At 38.5% G+C, this 21,462-nt stretch overlaps 1 protein-coding gene across 1 annotated transcript; it reads left to right on the top strand.

Moving 5' to 3' along the window:
* The first annotated feature begins 634 nt into the window (after positions 1-634).
* LOC102875659 (40S ribosomal protein S20-like) lies at positions 635-1,067 on the top strand. The gene has a single exon (XM_006902343.1). The coding sequence runs from the start codon at positions 708-710 to the stop codon at positions 1,065-1,067; it is 360 nt and encodes a 119-aa protein (XP_006902405.1). The 5' UTR covers positions 635-707.
* The last annotated feature ends 20,395 nt before the right edge of the window (positions 1,068-21,462 follow it).

Here is a 21,462-nt window from a genome sequence, read left to right as displayed (position 1 = left end):
TAACAATTTTACTAGCTCAAGACCTTTAATCATACATGTTAAGACCCTTTTGCCAGACAAAGTAACTTTACAGGCTCCTTGTATCAAAATTCAAAATTTGCAGGTGGCATTGCAATGTCTGCTATTAAAAAGATTAAGATGAAATAATAATTTTAACTATGTACAGAACAATTACAGTTAAGTTCAGTTGAAAACAAAGGATTGATCACATCTCGACCTTTTGGCTATGATCAAGTGAAAACAAAGAATTTAGACAAGAACTCAAGACCATAATTTGTTGTTGTTTTTGTTGTTGTGTACCATTGATTCCGAACCACCAATAGCTAACCCTGAAGCAGTTTTCAGAGTCAGTTAATCTCATGGGAGGAGATTAAGCCATCATTTTCCCATGGAAGAGCTGGTGGACTTTATGTGTCTTTAGATGGAATATTTTTAAATGTGTCTGCTTTGGATACAAAGCTATCAAAGTGACCTTTCATTCCATTAATAAATATTTAAGTTCTAAGTCAATTTCTACATCTCACAATAAAATGGTCTCCTTTCCAGCTATCTGTATTAAAAAGGTTCCATTAAATATTTGCTTGTAGCCTCTCTAAGGAAGATGCGATCGCTCTTGCAGGTGTGCGGTGTTCTCCCGCTCCTGTTCCTGGCTCACCGCTGTTCGCTCTCTTCGGGGAACAAGTCGGTCAGGAAGCCGCGCCGCAGCCATGGCTTTTAAGGACACCGGAAAGACTCCTGTGGAACCGGAGGTGGCCATTCACCGAATTAGGATTACCGTAACCAGCCGCAACGTAAAATCCCTGGAGAAGGTGTGTGCCGACTTGATCAGAGGCGCAAAGGAGAAGAACCTGAAGGTGAAGGGACCGGTCAGGATGCCTACCAAGACTCCGAGAATCACTACAAGGAAGACTCCTTGTGGGGAAGGTTCCAGGACCTGGGATCGTTTCCAGATGTGGATCCACAAGCGACTCATTGACTTACACAGTCCTTCTGAGATTGTCAAGCAGATCACCTCCCTCAGCATTGAGCCTGGGGTAGAGGTTGAAGTCACCACTGTAGATGTCTAAATCAACTATTTTAATAAATTGACTATCCGTTGGTAAAAATAAATGCTTGTAAATTTTAAATGTATCATGTTTGGGAGAGTGGAGGGCTGGAGCAAGAGAGGAAGACCCTAGATGAGATGGATCGATTCTGTGATTGGAGTGGTGAAAGTGAGTGTGCTAGAGACGGGGAGGTTGGCACAGCATAGACTAGTGTTTAGGACTCTTGTATACAGGGTTGCTATGAGTTGCCAACAAATTGACGACATATAACAACATATTTTTCTTTAACCCATGAAAGTTTAGTCTCATGGAGCTGTAATATTGTATTATTTTTCTAGTCTTCAGTCACACACAGTCGTATTCTACTATTATGATATTGTAGCCTGCACAATTGCATTACATATTTCACAAGAAATGATGATCATTGAACAAAAATAAGCCTTCATTCTATTTTTCACAGAAATATACCTGTCCTTCAAACATGGATATTCCTGGGAGGTCACTCTCCCCAGGGTCTGTCCAGGTGGCATGTGGGACTTTAGGGATCTACCCAGAGATGTACAAATCCCTTTCCACAACACTCGAGTTAAAGTTGGGCCTTGAATCTGCATATATCTACAGCTTTTCAGAGTCCTGTGGACAGCAACTGAGGAGACAAACTATGCAGGAAACAGCCTTTGAAGGGGGGAAAAAAAGAAATAAAACTATCCTAGAGAGGATTTAAAGTATAGTCTCCATTGCGTGTATCCATGAAAGGCCAAAAATAACTTAAGAATTGACCATTTATTCAATCTGTAGAATGGTCTCTAGTTTTTGTACCTCAGGACTACTGGAATAGATAGTTGTAAAAGAATTTTCCTCCCTCAAAACTAAAATGTAGGAAGTTGTAATGCAGTCTTTAAAAGACAGATGTATTTTAGTTCCATTTGGAGGAAAGCAACTATTTTCTAAATATTATGTTTAAGTCCATTTCCATGTTGAAAAGCTCCCAAGTACTTTTGAAAGAGAGTCTCTAGCTGTTTATGATATTACGGCTTAATTCAAAACCTTTCTTATCATGAAAAACTGGTAGACTGTAAAGTAAGAGGGGAAAGAAAAGTCTTAAATCTTACTGCATTATTCCATTTTTAGTCTAGTTGAGTACTTTGCTGAAAAAGCTGTATTTTCCTTCCACGTACTTCAAAAGCTGTTATTTGTCTGCTTTTCATTTCTTTTGTCTTTTTTTTTTTTGTCTTTTCTGAGTAGCCCTCAAACAACCCATGAAAGCATTCAATTAAGTAAATTACCATTCATGAGCACATGAGATCAAGGTCTCTAGCAAGTTATAATAAACTGATGTAAAATCAGAATTGTTTTAAGGCAAATTGATTTAATTAATGCTTCAATCAGCCTCTAATCAATATACTCATCCAAAATAACATTATGAGCTACAAAAGTATTTTCTTTTTTTCCCATTGATATTTTTAATCCTTTCTTATCAACAAGTTCTGATGGTGCAGTTCATACAAAGTTGTGCTGCTAACTCAGATGCCATATCTCTAACAATTTTTTTGTGATTTTTACAAACACTTATTTCCCATTTTTAAATTACTACTAAATACAGCATATTCATTTCCATTCCCAAGACAAGGGAATCACCAGAATGTGAAAATAGTTAACAATATCATTCAGATCACATTCAAGTAAACTACTACTCAAGGACATTAAAACACTTCTAAAAGTTTACATAGAGAAATGCCAGACATCCAAGCTTGTTTAGAAAAGGTCATGAGATGAGAATATTGTCGGTGCTGTCAGATTAATTCTGATGGAAAGCAAAGCATATCAAAGACTTTCTATTTGTGTTTGACTTACTACACAAAGGCATTTGTGTGGATCATACAAATTATTGCTAACATTGAGAAGAATGAGAATCCCAAACACTTAATTGTGCTCATATGAAACCTATATTTAGACTGAGAAGCTGTTTTGTGAACAGAGCACAGGAACACTGTGTGGTTTAAAATTAGGAAAATGTGAGCAGGGTGGTATCTTTTCTCTATAACTATTTAATCTGTATGTTGGGTAAATTATTGAAAGCTGGAGTCTTTGAAAAGAATATGGCATCAGAATTGAAGGACGACTCATCAATAGCCTTCACTTTAATCTTCTTTATAACCTACACAATTTTGCTTGCTGAAATTGAAGAGGACCTGTAGCACTTGCTGCAGAAAGTTAAGCATTGCACTCTTCTATATGAATTACATCTAAATATCAAGAAAACCAAAGACTGCCCCCACTGGATCTATAGGCAACATCATGGTAGATGGGGAAGGATTGAAACTGTTAATGATTTCATCTTTCTTGGATCCATAATCAGTAAACTTGGTACCCACAGTTAGGAGATCAGGGGACATATTACAGTGGGAAATTCTATGATTAAGGACCTCTCCAAACTACTGAGGAGCAATGACATTAGTTTGAGAACGAAGGTGTGCCTGATTCTTATCATACTTTTCAGATGCTTGCTATGTATCTGAGAAGTGTTAGAATGAGAGAAGAAGAATAGGTACCTTTGAACTTTTGGAGAAAAGTGTTGAGTATTCCATGGACTGCCAGAAGAACAAAGAGTTACCTTGAAGAAGGTGTAGCCAGAGTGCTCCTTGAAGGCAAAGATGATAAAGCTTAGAGAGGGTAAAACCAGGCTTTTTTTGGAGGCAAGTATTCTGAAGATTTGTCTGACATACTTTGGGCATGCTGTAAACAGGGACCAATCCATGGAGAGAGACGTAATGCTTGGGAGGGTGGAAGGACAGCACAATAGAAGAAGATCCTCGATGAGATGGATTGACTCAGTGACTGCGATAATGTGGGTAGAAGTATTAGAGACAATAAGGTTGGCACAGGATAGAGCAGGTTTCAGAACAATTGTACATAGGGTCACTATAAATCACAAGTAACTCGATGGCACATAACAACAACAACTCAATGACTTTGGGCCTGTATTTCAGAGAGGCTATTTTTTGGAGAGGGACATCACACTTGGAAAGGCAGAGAGACAGCCAAGGAGAGGAAAACCATTAAACAAGTGGATTGAGAGAGTACCTGCAGCAATGGATTTGAATGTGTCAGAGATTTTAAGGATAACACAGGATATGATAGAGTTTGCACTTGTTGCTCACAGTGTTGCTATGAGTCATACTTTACTTGACAACACCTAAAATAAACACTCAAAAACAACAGAACAGAGAGATACTCATTCATTTTAAAGTAACGATGTAAGAACAAGATGGATGTCCAATGAGACTCTGAATACTGCATTAGAGCACTGAGAAGCCAAAGCTAAAGGAAGAAACCAAGAAATCAGGGGTAAATAGAAAATTTCAAGAGGCATCCCGGGACAACAAAGCAAGATACTATAGTGAAATGTGCAGAGAGCTGGAGTCAGAAAATCAAAAGGGCCGAACTCGCTCAGCGTTTCTTAAGCTGAAGGAGTTGAAAAGCAAATTCAAGCCACGGGTGGCAATACTTAAGGATACTTTGGAAAGAATATTAAATGATGCAGGAAGTATCAAGAGAAGATGGAAGGAATACACAGAGTCACTGTATCAGAAGGAATTGGCTGACACAGAAGAATTTCATGAAATGACATATAAGCAAGAGCCTATAGTGATGAAAGAGGAAGTTCAAATTGCTCTGAAGGAATTGGCAAAAAAGGATCCAGGAGTTGACGGCATACCAATTGACGTATTTCAACAAACAGACACTGGCGGGGAATGTGCTCACGAAGTTGTACCAAGGAATCTGGAGGACAGTCAATTGGCCCACTGACTAGAAAAGATCGATATTTGTTCCCATTCCAAAGAAAGGTGACCCAACAGAGTGTGGAAATTATCAAACAATTTCATTGATATCACGTACAAGCAAGATTCTGCTGAAAATTATCCAAAAATGTTTGGAACAATATGTCAACAGAGAACTGTCAGATGTGCAGGCTGGATTTAGAAGAGGCTGTGGTACTAGGGGTATTATAGCTAAGGTTAGATGGATCTTGGAAGAAACCAAAGAGTACCAGAAGAATGACTATCTGTGCTTCATTGACTATGCAAAGGCTTTTGACTGTGTGGATCACAACAAGCTGTGGCTGACTCTGAGAAGAATGGGACTCTCAGAACATTTGATTGTGCTAATGTGAAACTTATACTTGGACCAAGAGACAGTGATCATAACAGAGCAAGGAGACACTACGTGGTTCAAAATCAAGAAGGGGGTTCATCAGGGATGCATTCTGTCTCCATACCTTTTCAATCTGTATGCAGAACAGATCGTCTGAGATGCAGGTCTATACAAAGAGGAATATGGCATCACAATTGGTGGAAGAATCATCAACAACCTGTGTTGTGCAGATGCCACAACCCTGCTTGCTGAAACTGAGGAGGATCTAAAGCACTTGTTGCAGAAGATCAAGGACTACAGCCTCCTCTATGGACTGAAGCTCAACATCAAGAAAACAAAGATTCTAACCACTGGACCAATTGGCAGCATCGGCATGGATGGTGAAGAGATGGAGATAGTTAACAGTTTTAATTTACTTGGCATCACAGTCAGCACTCTTGGTAACAGCAGCCAGGAAATCAAGAGATGTATTGCATTAGGAAGGTCAGCTGTGAGGGACCTCTCAAGAATACTGAAAAGCAATGATGTCAGGCTGGAGACTAAGGTGCGCCTGATCCAGACTATAGTCTTCGCAATTACATGCTATGCATCAGAGAGTTGGACAGTGAATAGGGTTGATAGAAAGAGAATTGATGCCTTTGAGCTATGGTGCTGGAGAACAGTGTTGAATATACCATGGACTGCTAAGAGAACAAACATGTTTGTCCTGGAGAGGGTGAAGCCAGAATGTTCCCTGGAGTCAAGGATTCTGAAACTTCGTCTGATGTGCTTTGGGAATGTTGCAAGGAGGGACTGGTCCTTGGATAGGGACATCATGTTTGGCAGAGTGGAGGGGCGGCGAAGGAGAGGAAGACATTTGATGAGATGTATCGCTTCTGTGACTGGAGAGGTGGGAATAAGTGCGTTTGAGTTGGCTAGGTTAGCACAGGATAGAAGAGCTTATAGAGCTCTTGTACATAAGGTCACTATGAGTCGCAAGCGACTCAATGGCATATAATAACAACAACCAGGTTTTAATAGGTCTGACTTGGAGAGGGTGAAACCAAGATTCTCTTTAGAGTCTAGGATATTGAAGTTCTGTCTCACATACTTTGGACACATGTGTAGGAGCGACTTGTCCTTGGAGAAAGACATCATGCTCAGAAGGATGGAGGAACAGAGAAGAAGTGGAAGAACCGGGATGAGATGGTTCGATAAAGTAACTTAGGCAGTGGAGTTTAGTGTGTCAGGATCAGTGAGATTGGCTCAGGACAGGGAAGGATTCTGAGCTGCTGTAAATAGGGCCACTAGAGGTTTCAGGCAACTCTACAGCACATGTCTGAGGCCTTGAACACTAAGGATAAAGACCGGATGAAGTGTGGGAGAATATCAATAATACCATCTACGAAGAATGCAAAAGGTCATTACCAAGCCAGAGGAAGAAGACAAGACTGAAATGGTTATCAGAAGAGACTCTGAGTATTGCACTAGAACACTAAGTATGTAAAGAAAAGGGGAGAAATCGGAATGTTAAGGAGCTGAAGAGAGATTTCAAAAGGCAGCTCTTGAAAACAAACTGAAGTATTAAAGCAAAACCTGCAAAGAACTGAAGTCGGAGATCCAAAAGGGATGAGTTCATATTAAGTTAAAAGAACTGAAGAATAAATTCAAGCCTCAAGTTGCAATACTTAAGGATACTGTGGGGGAAATATTGAATGATCCAGGAAGCACCAAAAGAAGATGAAAAGAGTGCACAGTTGACAAACAAAAATTTCATGAAAGAATGTATGACCAAGAGGTAATGGTGATCAAGTAGGAAATTCAAACTGCTATTAAGGAATTGGCAAAAATAAGACAATTCCAAGAATGGTTGGAATACCAGTTGACATAGTTCAACCCACAGATGGAGCCCTGAACATGCTCACCAGGTAGTGTTAAGAAATCTGGAGTATAACTACCTGGCAACTGACTGGAAGTGATACCTATTGATTTCCATTCTAAAAAGAGGTAATAGAACAGATATTGGAAATTATAAGACTATAACAGTAATACTGCACATCAAAAATTCCTCTTGAAGATTAATCAAAAATGACTGCAGCAGTTCATCAATAGAGAACCACCAGAAATACAAGCTGGATTTGTAAGAGGCCATGACTTTAGGAACGTGATAGAAAGTCAGATGAATTTTGACTTAAAGAAGAGAGTACTATTGTTGTTATGTGCCATCGAGTCATTTGCGGCTCATAGCGACCCTATGTACAACAGCCGTAAAGCCTGCTCTATCTTGTGCCAATCGCTCTGTCTCTGACATACCCATCCCGATTATGCCAGTCACTAAATCAATCCATCTCATAGAAGGTTTTCCCCTCTTGCGCCATCCTTCCACCCTCCCAAGCATGATGTCCCTCCCCAAGGACCTGTCCCTCCTTGCAACATGCCCAAAGTATGTCAGACAAAGCCCCAGAATCCTTGCCCCCAAGGAGTAGCTTGGCTTAACCCTCTCTAGGATGAATCTGTTTGTTTTCTTGGCAGTCCTTGGTACATTGAATACTCTTCTCCAGCACCATAGCTCAAAGGCAACAATTCTCCTTCTGTCCTCCCTAGTCATTGTCCAACTCTCTGATGCATGACAAGTGATTGCGAAACCATGGCCTGTATCAGGCACACCTTAGTCTCCAGATAGACACCGTTGTTCTTGAGTACTTTAGAGAGGTCCCTGGTTTATCTGTGTTTTATTAACTATGCAAAGACATTTGACTGTGTGGATCACAAGAAACTGTGACTGACTTTTACACAAAATGGGAATTCTGGAAAAATTTGACCATGCACATGTGAAACATACTTGTAGTAGGAAGCAGAGTTAGAAGAGAACAAGGAACCTGCATCATTCAAAATCAGGAGTCTATCAGAGATAATATCCTTTCTCCATACTTTTCATTCTCATTCTATATGAGGAACAAATCATTTGGGAAGCTTGACTTTATGAGGAGAAACATGACATCAACAGCCTGTGTCATACAGATGACACAACCTTGCTTGACTAACCTGAGGAGGAACTTCAAGCCTTTGCTATAGACAGTAAAGGATGGTAGGTTTCAATATGAACTGAAACTTAATATTGAGGAGGGGGGGAAAGATTCTCACCACTGGATCAATCGGCTGCATCATGATAGATGGAGAAGAGATTGAGATCGTTAACAATTTCAATTTCCTCAGTTCCTCAATCAACACTCTTGGCACCAGCAGTGAGGAAATCAAAAGACAAGTTGCTTGGAAACATCTGTCAGGGACTTTTCCAGGATGAGCAATAGTGTCAGTCTGGAGATCAAAGTGTGCCTGATGTCACCTATGAACTTTGCAATTACTTGTTATGCATCAGAGAGTGGAACTATGACTAAGGATGACAAATGTAATGGTGCCTTTTTTATATGTGGTGCTAAAGGAGAGTATTGGACATGGGCTGTCAAGAGAACAAACACATCTATCCTAGAGAGGGAGAAACCAAGTTGTTCATTGGATGAAAGGATTTTGAAGCTGTGTTTCACATTCTTTAAATATGTTTCCAGGAGGGACCAGTCCTTTGAGAAGGACATCATGATTGAGGTAAAGGGGGTAGATATTTTGAAGAAAATGAAATTGACTCAGGATAGGGCAGAGTGCAGGGCTATTGTGCATAGGGTTGCTGAGTTGCAGTTGACTGGACGACACATAACAGCAACAGGAACAGGAAATAGGTGGTTTAATGGTAAGAAGTTGTGGGCAATCCTAAAGGCATTTGGTTGAATCCACCAGCTTCTCTATGGGAGTAGGAAGGACAATTTCATCTTGTGTGACTTACTGTCTCTGAAAACCCATTGGAGGGTTAGCTATGGGTTGGTTCAAACTAACAAAAGAACATGTGATCTATCATTACTATAACAGAGATTTAACTAACGGAAGGTTTTTACAAGTAAAATTTTATTCTGTTCCAATTCAGCAATCTGAAAGTCTAAAAGTCAGTGTGTCAGTGCTAGGGCCTGGTGTTCTTTCTGAATCTCCTCCGTCTAGGAGGTTCTTTACAAAGAAACTTGGGCCCAAAGCTCTCAATTTAATAAACTCCACTCTTAGCTCTTCTGTCTTTGCTGCTATTTCCACTTCTTTGTTTGCTTTTCTCACAAGATATAAATGATGTTAAAGGACATGCCAGAGGGAAAGTCCCTCACATCAGAACTGAGAAGGTCACAGTGTGCTACATAACCTTTTAAGTCCTTTTACAAATGTTCAGTCACTTTATTGTGTAACTCCCACATTACATCATTACAGACATGCATTTTGGGGAAACAAATTCAATCCATAGCAAGGTCTAGGTCATGTACCATAGACCCATGACTGGGTATTTTCTGGCCAGGCAGTATTGCTGTTGTAGATAAAATGACCATGTGTCAGAGGCAACTGAGCAGCAAATAACTATAAGAGAAAATAACTCTAAGCAGAAAAGGAGCAGAAAACATAAGCTAAAAAACAAACAAAAAAAAAACCCCAAGATGAAAGAGGACAAATGTGTGACAATATGGATAAACCAATATGCTTGGTAGTGAGATGAGGAAGTGAAAGCTGTTCTTTATCTCCTAAATCACTCATAAGCTTGCATAAAATAAATGATATACAAGCTAGTCATGGGTGATGAGGCTATTTATTATGAAGTGTCTTCAACTCAATAAAATGCTTATATTAAAAAAAGGGAAGATTCTTGTATAAAAATAATCTCTTTGGTAGCAAAAGGGCTGAGAAAAAAGAACTGTCACCTCTAGTAATTCATTTATTCCATACCTAGTGATAATTTTTCTATTTAATAAGTTAGATATTATCATCACAACAAATGCATGACATGAATTATAACCTCAAAAGTACATTTATTCTACATTTTATAAATAATTATTCTTCATAGACAGATTATCTTATTATCAGAATTCACAGTAATATTCATTTAGTTCTTCAAAATTTTAAATTCTGAGTTCTTTAAAATACTAAATTATGTCTGTAGGATTTACGATTACTTCCACTAAGACAAGGCAAACAACAATTAAAAAAACAAAATAACAACTAAAAGCTAGGGGAGCTCTGGTGTCCTAGTGGCAAGACGTTGAACTGCAATCCCAGAGGTACACGATTTGAATCCACCAGATGCTTTGCTGGAGAAGGAGGGGCAATCTCCTCCTATACCAGTCAGATTTGATTTGACAGTACACACACACACACACACACACACAAAACCCCAAAATCCAATAAGACAAATAAACAAAAAAATACGCCCAAACCTAGATTGAAATCCCTGTAAAAGAAATGTGACTGAATGTCTTGTAGAAAGGTAAATAATTCCTTTCATCTAATTTAATACAAAGTGCGCATGTAAAATTCCCTCCAGTCACCCTCCAATTCCCAGCAATACTATGCACAAGAGATTTAAACTCTGCCACGTCCTGTGCTATTTTCACAACCACTCCATTTTTGAAGACATTGTTGCTGTCACTGCATTGAGTTATTTCATTGAGTGAAAATCAGTTGAGGATTCCCCCTTCTCTAACTCTCCGCCTTTCCAGGAAAAATGATGTCATTTTCCAGGAACTGACGCCTCTGGACAACAACATGACTAAAAGATGTTGGATAAAGCTTCACTATCCTTATCTCTGAAGAATATTCTAGACTAGCTGTACAACTTTCAAGACACATCTGTTCGTTTGTCAGTCCCGGATATATTCAAAACACCCAGCCAAAACCAAGTTAACACCACAAGTCAAAGTTACCAAATTCATATTCCATCTTCCTCATTCATTGTTCAACTTTCAGATACGTACGCAGCAATTGAAAATACCATGATTAGGCTAATACTGGTGGCCTAGTGGTAAGAAGCTGCACTGCAATCCCAGAGGTGTATTGTTTGAATACACCAGATGCTCTGTTGGAGAAGGAGGGACAATCTCTGTACCAGTCAGATCCAATTTGACTGTACATACACAAATAATAAAAACAAAGTACTTTTAAAAAGACTATTAAAAAAAGAAAATACCATGATTGAACATACTTTAGTCCTTAAACTGATATACTTGTTTTTTACACTTTAAAAATGTCACTGACAATAGATTAACTCAATGCAACACATTTTTTGAATTTTTGTCTTCTGTTTCTATAACCGTTGATCGTGAATCAAGAAAGAGGAAGAAGACCTTGTAAAACTTCAGTATTTCTCACCTGTTATAATGATGTTCATTGGTGCAGTTGACAAGATTTTTGTTTCCTTTATGTTGAGATTTAATGCATCAGTAAGTGCTTCAAAAACATTTACTTTCTCCAAGTAAGGCTGTGTAATCTCTGTAATACAGGTTGTTAAGTAGGTTACAATACTGACATCGTTGTTGTTGTTGTCGTCGTGAATGACCAAGTCAGAACCAACTTGTAGCTGAACCTCCAGCAAGTTTTCAGAAGCAGTAAATTTCACAGGAGGAGACTACTGGTGGATTCCAGTCATGTGCATTTACATTGGTAAGACAATTCCTTCCTGATACATTATTTTTCGTATGTGACTGGAGAAATGTGGGCTTGTTACCTGTCTCCAGAAAACCTATCTTGGAGACAGACGTTAGGATCTAAAAAGCAGAAATTTTATTGTTGCTCTTGTTATGTGCTGTCAAGTAATTTGACACTCACAGTGACCCTATGCACAACAGCTCTAAACCCTGCACTAGCCTGTGCCAACTTGATTGTCTCCAACACACTTAACCCCACCATCCCAATGGCTGAATCCATCCATCTCATCTAAGGCCTTCCTCTCTTGCACTGTTCCTACACCCTCCCAATCATGATGTCCCTTTCTAAGGACTGATCCTTTCTTGCAACATGACTGAAGTATGTCAGGTGAAGCTTCAGAATCAGTGCCTCCAAGTAGCAGCTTGGTTTCACCCTCTCTAGGACAAATCTGTTTGTTCTCCTAGCAGTCCATGGTACATTCAATACTCTTCTCAATCACCACAGCTCTAAGGCTACAATTCTCCTTGTATCATTCCTAGTCATTGTCAAACTTTCTGAAGTTTAGTAACTAATGACAAAGAGTCTGGCCTGGATCAGGGAAAAGCCTTTGATTTAGTCCAGAAAAATTAAGTGTGTGATTCAGAGCAGTCCTAGCAATAACTCAGTCAAAGTATAAAACCTTTCATTTTCCTCCCAGTTCATTAAAAAGATACAAGACCAGATCTTATTATTATGTTAAATGAAGAGAGTAAAGCCCAGCTATATAATCCACGATAGACAGGCGAATTCCTACAGTATTTAAACTTGATAAGAAAATTTTTCTCAAATTGTCCTCTGGGCTGAGGATAAGGACCCCAGACTGATAAAGTGTCCTCCTTCCAAAATTCATCTATACTAAAAGGACATCTCTCCCTTTTAAAGTATTATTAAAGAAACACTATTTTTCTATTGTTTAATTACCTGGCACACATTAAATTTCATGAAGACAAAATGAAAACCATGATAAAATACATTCTTTTAGGGTTTTCTTTTAATTGTTTGACAGACAATAATTTGTTTACTGTATTTCATTCATACACATTTTTTTCTTCCCTCCTTCCACCCACCAAACTTTGAGACCCCTTGATTCCCTTCCCTTGCCCCAACATCCCTGCCTTTTTTCTCTTCCCTCTTTGGATATCCATACACACCTTACTGGTTATCCTGTTCTTACAATAGTGTCTTATATAGTATTTGTTCTTTTGCTCTTGAGTTAGTTCACTCAGCATAATGCTCTCTAGAGCATGTAATATAGTATTTTCAAAATCAGTGCTTCTGTGTGCTACATAGTATTTCATTGTGTGAATGTATCATAATTTCTCAGTATAGTAATTGTTGATGGACATTTGGGCTGTTTCCATGTTTTTTGCTATTGGGAATAATGTTGCTATGAATATCAGTGTACAAATCTCAGTTTTCCTTGGGATTACTCTATAAGAACAAGAAAACACAGAAAAGGAAACCAAGAAATCAGTATCATTTACAATAGCCAACCACAAAATGAAGTACTTAGGAATAAACCTATTTAGAGAGATGAATGAACTTTTTAAAGAATATTATAAAACACTACTATGAGAAACAATGAGAGACATTGCTAAATGAAAAAATGTTCCTTGTTCATGGATAGGAAGACTCAAATACTGAAAATGAGAATCCTACAAAAAACAATCTACCTGTTCAAAGCAAAACAAAAAATAGATACCAAATCCCTTTTTCAAAGAGATAGAGAAGACAATAGGCAAATTTATTTGGAAAGGAAAGAGATCCTGAATAAACAAAGCACTTCTGAAAAACAAAAATGAGATAAGGGGCATAGCACATTCTGATCTCAAAATCTACACAACTATAATAATCAAAACAGCATGGTACCAGTACAGTGACAGATGGACCATAGACCAATGGAACAGAATAAAGAACCCAGAAACTGGCCAAGTGGTATTTGACAAGGAAACAAAATTGATCAAATGAGTAAATGACAACCTTTTTAACAAATGGTGCTGATGAAACTAGACTTCTATCCACAAAAGTTGAAGCATGATATACATCTCACATCATACACAAAAATAAACTCAAGGTGGATAAGAGACATAAGGATAAAACCCGAAACCATAGATATCATAAGAGACAAAATGAGATCAAACTTACAAGGCCTAGTTTATGATACAAAGAAGCTGTCAAATACAGCCAGGAATGCCCAACCAGGAGATTATAACACTAATGAAAGTGATCTTCTAAGGAGTAAATCTCTGTATGCATCAAAACCTTTTTCCAATTCGGTTAAAAGACATATTCTTGACTCTTAACTCTTATGATTTGAAGTCATGTAATAACTCATTGTCCTGTTTCATCTACTGTTTCTTGATTCATATATGTTATTGTTGAGTACCGTCAAGTCAGAACCAATCTATACTTGATCCTCCAACAGGTTTTCAGAAACAGCAAATCACATGGAAGGAGATGGTCTACCTTTCTCATGCAGAGCAGTTGATGGATTCCAAATGGGTAGGTAGATTTCTTTGCATAGGCCGCCCAATTTCTTACCCCTAAGATACCAGAGCTCCCTTGGTTCATAAGCACAATTGATTTTTGTATGTAATGACCGTTTTTCAAGATGCAATAAATAATTTCTTCTTATTTACAGAGTTGAACATCTTTATATAGTCGACAAGCTTCCCGTAAACAACTTTCTGGTATTCTGTGCCAAAATCTCCCTGGCTTCATGAGTGATATCCCTAATTTCTTGGCCTTTTAAAAACACAGCTAAATTTCTGGAAATTCTTGGTGAATCATTTTTTTAAAATCATCTTCAAGATTGCACAAGAATATGATACTAATTACATTATCTGAAAATTTCCCATTTGAGTGCTGAAAGTCTTAAATCTATTATGTCAAATACTAGCAGACTATTTTCTGTGAACAGATTTCAGTAAAGTTAACAGACTATGATAGAATAAGAAGCAAAACAGGTCACCTACGTTTATCATTCCAAATAACTTTTTTAGCCATTGAATTTGGCTTTGCCATTTGAAGGGTGGGAATATGTGAATAGTAAGTCCCCTCTGTTACCCAATCCATAAGCGGGTTGAGTAGTTTCACCAGTCCACAAGGGGATTGGCTAGTCTCACTATTCCACAAAAGGATAGGCTTGTCTCCCCAATAAATTGAGTGAAACCAGAAGCAGAATTAGACGAAACTTCGCTGCTAGTGAAGAAAAGCAATCAAGAGAACAGAGTGACAGCCATAGCAGTCACAGGAAAGAAGCGGAGATCTGACAGGGGATGGAGTGGTCTTTAGGATTGCTGCCACTCACAGAGCTAAGCTCTTTGTCCAAGTTTGTTGCACAATGTGGAGTTGGGGGTGGCGTGGAGGTAGCCAATATTGGCAGGACTGAGAACTCTGTAACACTAGCTTAAAACTGTGAAGCTCTAGGCTAAGGCTCTTGCAAGCACATTTCAGAAGCTGTCCTGAATGCATTAGGCTACTAGCCTGGATTATGTTTTACTTCTTCAATATTGTTCTATATTGTCTGTGAGCGATCTCTTTGAATTTTACATCCAGTACAGCAGTAAACCTCAAACCTATTCTTAAGATGATCATGGAACTCCAATGGAATTGATTCAAGATCATATTTTGGTTCCTGTGGACTTAGGTTCATTGTCTTTGGCCTCAATTTGAACTTGCATGTGAGTAATTGATGATGTGACCCACAGTCTGTCCCTACCCCAGTTTTGACTGCTGATATTGAGTTTCTCCAATGATTTCTTCCACAAATGTAGTCAATCTGATTTCTATGCAGTCCATTGTCTGAAATCCACGTGTGAAGTCATCTTTTGTGTCTTTTAGAAAAAAATATTTGCAAAGAATAAATCATTGTAAATACAAAATTCAATCACTATTTCCAGCCTCATTTTTATCACCAACTACTATTCCTTCTTCATTGTTTCCTACTTTTGCGTTCCAGTCACTAATTATCATTAGTGCATACAGATTGCTTGTTTATGTTGCTTAGATGCACAATTAACACCCTCAGCAAATAAGGAGACACATTGTTGTTGTTGTTGTTAAGTGCCATCGAGTCACAGGTGACTCATAGCGACCCTATGAAGGAGAGTCTTGGACGCTTGGTGATGCTTGGGTGCCTTTCATCCTTTCTCCAGCTTCATAGGCTTTCCGTAGGCAAGCTATTATGGAAGTGGATGCCATTCCAAGGAAACACATTGCAATGGGAAAATCTGCATATAGAGACCTTTCCAAATTATTGAGGACTTAAGATGTCCATTTGAGGACTAAATCCTTCTGATTCAGACAACAGTGTTTCTGATTACTATCTATGCATCTGAGACTTGGACAACAAATAAGGATGACAGAAAAAGAATTGATGCTTTTGAGCTTTGCCATTGGAGAAGAGTACTAAACATTGCATGGAAAGCCAAGAAAATGAATACATATGTCTGGAAGACGGTACAGCCGGAGTGCTCTTTGGAGGCAAGAATGGTGAGGCCTCACCTAACATGTTTTAGATATATTGCTAGGAGGTGCTATTCCTTGGAGAAGGACATGCTAATAGGAAGGGTGAAGGGTCACTGAAGGCAAGGAAGATCATCAACCAGATGGATTAACAAGGTGACCACTGCAATAGACTCTAGTTTGTCAGAAAATGTGAGGATGGTGCAGGACAGGACTGGTTTCAGATCTTTTGTTCATAGAGTTGTTATGAGTCGTACTTGACTCAATGGCACCGAACAATAATACAAAACAGGAGTAAGATTGGTTAAGATAAGCAGAAAGAAATAAGGAGGAACATGTCTGACATCATGGGAATTGGTTTGTGTTTTGAATATTGACAGACATAGCTGCACTTTGTGAAGTTGTTAACAGTCAGATTAGGCCATTTCCATTTGGTTTTTGCTCTTTTTATATCATCACTTATAAAATAATAAGCCCTCTATAACTCAGTATATAAAAGCTGAACATTGTCTGGTCAAGTGTCAGATGATGATTCCAATTGACTAGAAGACAGTCAATACACAACTGGGGAAGAGATATTTTTTTAATTATGGAATAGTACTATTTTTATCTTATACTATAAAATATAAAAATTATGCAAATATTATTGAAACCCTAACTTGACTGCTGTTTGTTGGTTTTCTTATGTTGCTACATGCCTTTCGAGCTCTGGTGGCCTAGTGATAAGAAACTGCACTGCAGTCCCAAACACATGTGGTTCGAATCCACCTGGTGCTCTAAGGAAGAAGATTAGGCAACCTCCTCTCATGAGATTGTCTCCGAAAACCCATTGGAGGGTGACCTATAGGTCGGTTCTGACTCAAAGACACACAACAATAACAAGACAATGTGCCTGCTACCACTCACAGTTACTCTAAACAATAGATTTAAACTTTGCCCTATCTTGTGCCACTCTCACAGGCATTATGTCAACCATCTCACTAAGGGTTTCTTCTCTGAAATCTTAACATTTCCATAAGTGATTTTCTCCACAGTCATTAGCTCTCCCTGCTTACATGTCCATAATGTGTGAAATTAAGCTTTTACATGGTTACCTCCAGGGAGTACCATGACTGCAGTTCCTCTCAGATACGTTTGTTCTTTTGGCATTTTATAGCATATCCAATACTTTTTAACAATGCTACAACTAAATGTCACCAATTCTCTTTCAGTCTTTCTTATTTATTTTCAAGTTCTGGCATGCACATAAATAATAGAAAATACGATGGCATGGACTGAGAGAACCTTAGTCTTTAAAGTGACATTGCCATGTATCAATTTACAGGGGGCCCTGAAAGCATTTTTGTCCAATGCAAAAAATCTCGTTTTCTTGACTAGAATGTCCATAGATGATGTTGCTGTTGTTGTTATGTGTCATCAAGTCACTTGCAATTCATAGAGACCCTATATACAACATCCCTGAAACCTGCTCTATTCTGTGCCAACTTTACTGTCTCTGACACACCTATCCTCATTACCCCAGTCACTGAATTAATCCATCAATAGTCTCCCTCTTTTTATCTGTCCCTCTACCCTTCCAAGCATGACGTCCCTCCTCAAGGACTGGTCCCTCCTTGCAATATGTCCAAAGTGTATCAAATGAAGCCTTAGAATCCTGGCCTCCATGTAGCAACCTGGTTTCATTCTCCCTGGGAAGAACCTATTTGTTCTCCTGGCAGTCCATGGTATATTCAACACTCTTCTCCAGCATCACAGCTCAAAGGCATTAATTCTCTTTCTGTCATCCCTAGTCATTGTCCTACTCTTTGATGTATAGCACACAATTGTAAAGTCTATATTCCTGGATCAAGCACATCTTAGTCTCCAAACTTATGTCATTGCTTTTCAGTACTCTGCAGGGGTCCCTCACAGCTGACTTTCCCAATGCAAGCCATCTCTTGATTTCCTGGCTGCTGGTACCAAGAGATTGTGGAGTCAAGCAAACTAAAGCTGTTAATAATCTCAATCTTTTCTCCATCAATCATAATGCTGCCCATTGGCCAATTGGTGAGAATTTTTATTTTCTTGATCGTGAGTTTCAATCCATATTGAAGGCTGTAGTCCTTTATCTTCTGCAGGAAGAGCTTTAGGTCCTCCTCAGTTTCAGCATGCAATTAAATGTAATTATTGACAGCTTTCTCTCTCTCTCTCTGTCTCTCTCTGTCTCTCTCTGTCTCTCTCTCTCTCTCTGTGATGATTAGGACTTATTGCTCAAAATGGTTTTCTTAATGATTTTTACTTTAACTTTGCCATGTGGATGGGCAGAAATATTCTAATAAGGTGTATCAGCCTATCCACAAGGAGTTTGACTCATCTTACCACTAAATGAAACAGACTCAGTGGCATATTTTGAGATTATCACCACCAACAAAGAAGCAGAGAGTGTAGTGAAAACTCTTTAGAGCCAGCTATTCTTGGGCCAGCCAGACCTACAGGAAAGCAATAACAGCTACAGTAGAGAACCACGGATCCAAAATGAGATAGTTGATTTGGGGACTGCTACCTCAAGAACCAGAACTAGAATGCTTTGTTCAAGTTTGTTGGAAGACTAAGGAAAAGATACAATACTTGGCAAGACTAAGAGCTCTGAATGAGTTGTAGGAAGAGATTAAAAATATCATCCATGAAGAGAGCAAAGTGCCACTAAAAAGACAGAAGAGAAAAAAAAACCACAAAAAACAAATAGGATGTTAGAGAAGACCCTGAAAACAGCACCAGAGCATCAAGAAACCGAAACAAAGGGAAGGAATCCTAAAATAAAAGAGCTGAACAGAAAATTGCAAAGAGTACAGGAAGACAAAGCAAACTACTATAATGGAATGTTCAGAGACCTAGAATTAAAGAATAAAAATGGAAGACCTCGATCAACATTTTTCAAGTTGAAGAAGCTGGAAAACAAATTCAATACTCAAATTGTGGTACTTGGGGATTCTATGGGCAAACTCTTGAACATTCTAAGAAACATCAAAAGAAGATGGAGGGATATATAGAAAATGAATTAGCTGACACTGAAATATTTCAGAAAGTAAAATAGGATCAAAATCAAATTATAATGAAGGAAAATATTGAAGTTTCTCTTAAAGTATTGCTATAGAATAAGGACCCAGGAATATAGAGACACCAAATGAAATGTTTCAAATGACAGATGCAGTCCTGGACAGGCTCACCAGTGTTTACGTTAAGAAAATTGGAGCATAGCTGTGTGGCTTACTGACTAGAAGAGATCTAAAGTTGTTTCCATTCCCCAGAACAGGGATCTAACAGAATGTGGAAATTATCAAACAATATAATTAATGTAGGGAGCTTTAGAGGCCTAGTATCTGTTCTGCAATCCTGAAGGAATTCAGTTCAAATCCAGCAGCTGGTCCATAGGAGAAAGATGAACAATGTCTTCCTGTGTCATTAATGTCTCTGAGAACACACTGGTGGGTCAGCTATGGATTTGTTCCTACTCAATGGTAGGTAACAACAACAATAACAACAACAAAATATTCCAGTGAATACCATTATCGTTCAATGCACCAACAGTCAGAGCCAAAGAAGAGGAAATGGAAGCTTTCTACAAACATTTCCAGTCAGAAATCAATTGAACATGCAATCAAGATGCGATAATGAGTGAAGGGAATGAAAAAGTTGGGAACAGTGAAGAAATAGCAGTTGAAAAACATGGACTTGGTGACAAAAATTAGTCTGGAGATAAAATGTTAGAATTCTGTCCAATCAGTTGTTTATTCATTGTAAATATGTTTTATAAGAATCATAAACACAGTATACACATGGGTTTCACCTGATGGCATGAACAGGAATCAAATCGATTACATCTGTGGAAAGAATTGCTGGAGAAGATCAATATCAGCTGTGAATACCATTCCAGGTGCTGATTGTGGAACAGACCATCAACTACATATACGCAAGTTCAAACTGAAGCTAAAGAAAGTGAAATTAAATCCACAGGAACAAAAATTTTATTCTATTCCACCTGAATTTCAAAACTGACTTAAGAGCAGGTTGGAGGCGTTGAACACTATGTGGGAAGACAAGATGAGCTGTGGGTGAATATCAAGAATATCATCCATGGAGAATGCAAAAAAGGTCAGGAAGAGAAGACCAAATTGTTCGTTAGAAAAGACTGAGTATTGCACCAAACTGCTGAGAAACCAAAACAAAGGGAAGAAATCAAGAAGTTGAGCTGAAAATAAGTTTTCAAAGGGTGTGCAGGAAGACAAAGTATTAGAGAGAAATGAGCAAAGAACTGGAGTCAGAAAACCAAAAGTGTTGAACTCAGTCAACATTTCTTAAGCTGGAAGGATCTAAAGAACAAATTCAAGCCTTTAGTTACAATACTTAAGGACAGAATAATAAAAGTTCCAGAAAGCATTAAAAGATGATGGAAGGAGTATACAGAATCACTGTACCAAAAACGATTGGCTGATACAGAAGAATTTAATAAAATAATGTATGATTAAGAGCCTGTGGTGATGAAGGAGGAAGTTCAAGCTTCTCTGAAGGAATTGGCGAGCAATAAGGCCCCAGGAATTGATGGCATAGCAATTGACATATTTCAACAAACAGATGCTGCCTTGGATGTACTGACCAAGTTGTGACAAGAAATCTGGAGGACAACAACCTGGCCAACTGAATGGAAGAGAGCCCCATTTATTCCCATTTAAAAAATAAAAGTGCCCTTACAGAGTATGGAAATTATTGCACAATATCATTAATATCACATGCAAACAATAGTCTGCTGAAAATTATCCAAAAACGACTTGAGCAGTACAACAGAGAACTTCCAGATATGCAGGCTGGGTTTAGAAGAGGCCATGGTACAATTTGCTTGGTTCCACAATCAACAGTCTTGGTACCAGCAGGCAGGAAATCAAAAGATTGATTGTATTGCAAAAATCTGCTGTCAGGAAACTTGCCAGAGTACTGAAGAGCAACAATGTCTGTCTAGAGACTAAGGTGCACCTGATGCAGGCCATGGTGTTTGCAATTATTTGTTGTGCATGAGAAAACTGCACAATGATTAGGGATAATAGAGGGAGAATTTATGTCTTTGAGTTGTGGTGCTGAAGAATATTGAATAAACAATGGACTGCTAGGAAAATAAACAGGTTCATGCTGGAGAAAGTGAAGCCAGGCTGCAAGAATTCTGAAGCTCCATCTGGCATATTTGTGGGCACATTGCAAGGAGGGATCAGTCCTTAGAAAAGGACATCATGCTTGGGAGTGT

The sequence above is a fragment of the Elephantulus edwardii genome, unplaced genomic scaffold, assembly GCF_000299155.1.
Source record: "Elephantulus edwardii isolate Elephantulus edwardi_28Jun2011 unplaced genomic scaffold, EleEdw1.0 scaffold00392, whole genome shotgun sequence".
NCBI classification, from domain to species: Eukaryota; Metazoa; Chordata; class Mammalia; order Macroscelidea; family Macroscelididae; genus Elephantulus; species Elephantulus edwardii.
This window is presented reverse-complemented; position numbering and strand designations above follow the sequence as displayed.

What these genes read in the sequence shown, in the direction of transcription:
- LOC102875659 (XM_006902343.1), top strand. Translation starts at nt 708, where the DNA reads ATGGCTTTTAAGGACACCGGAAAGACTCCTGTGGAACCGGAGGTGGCC.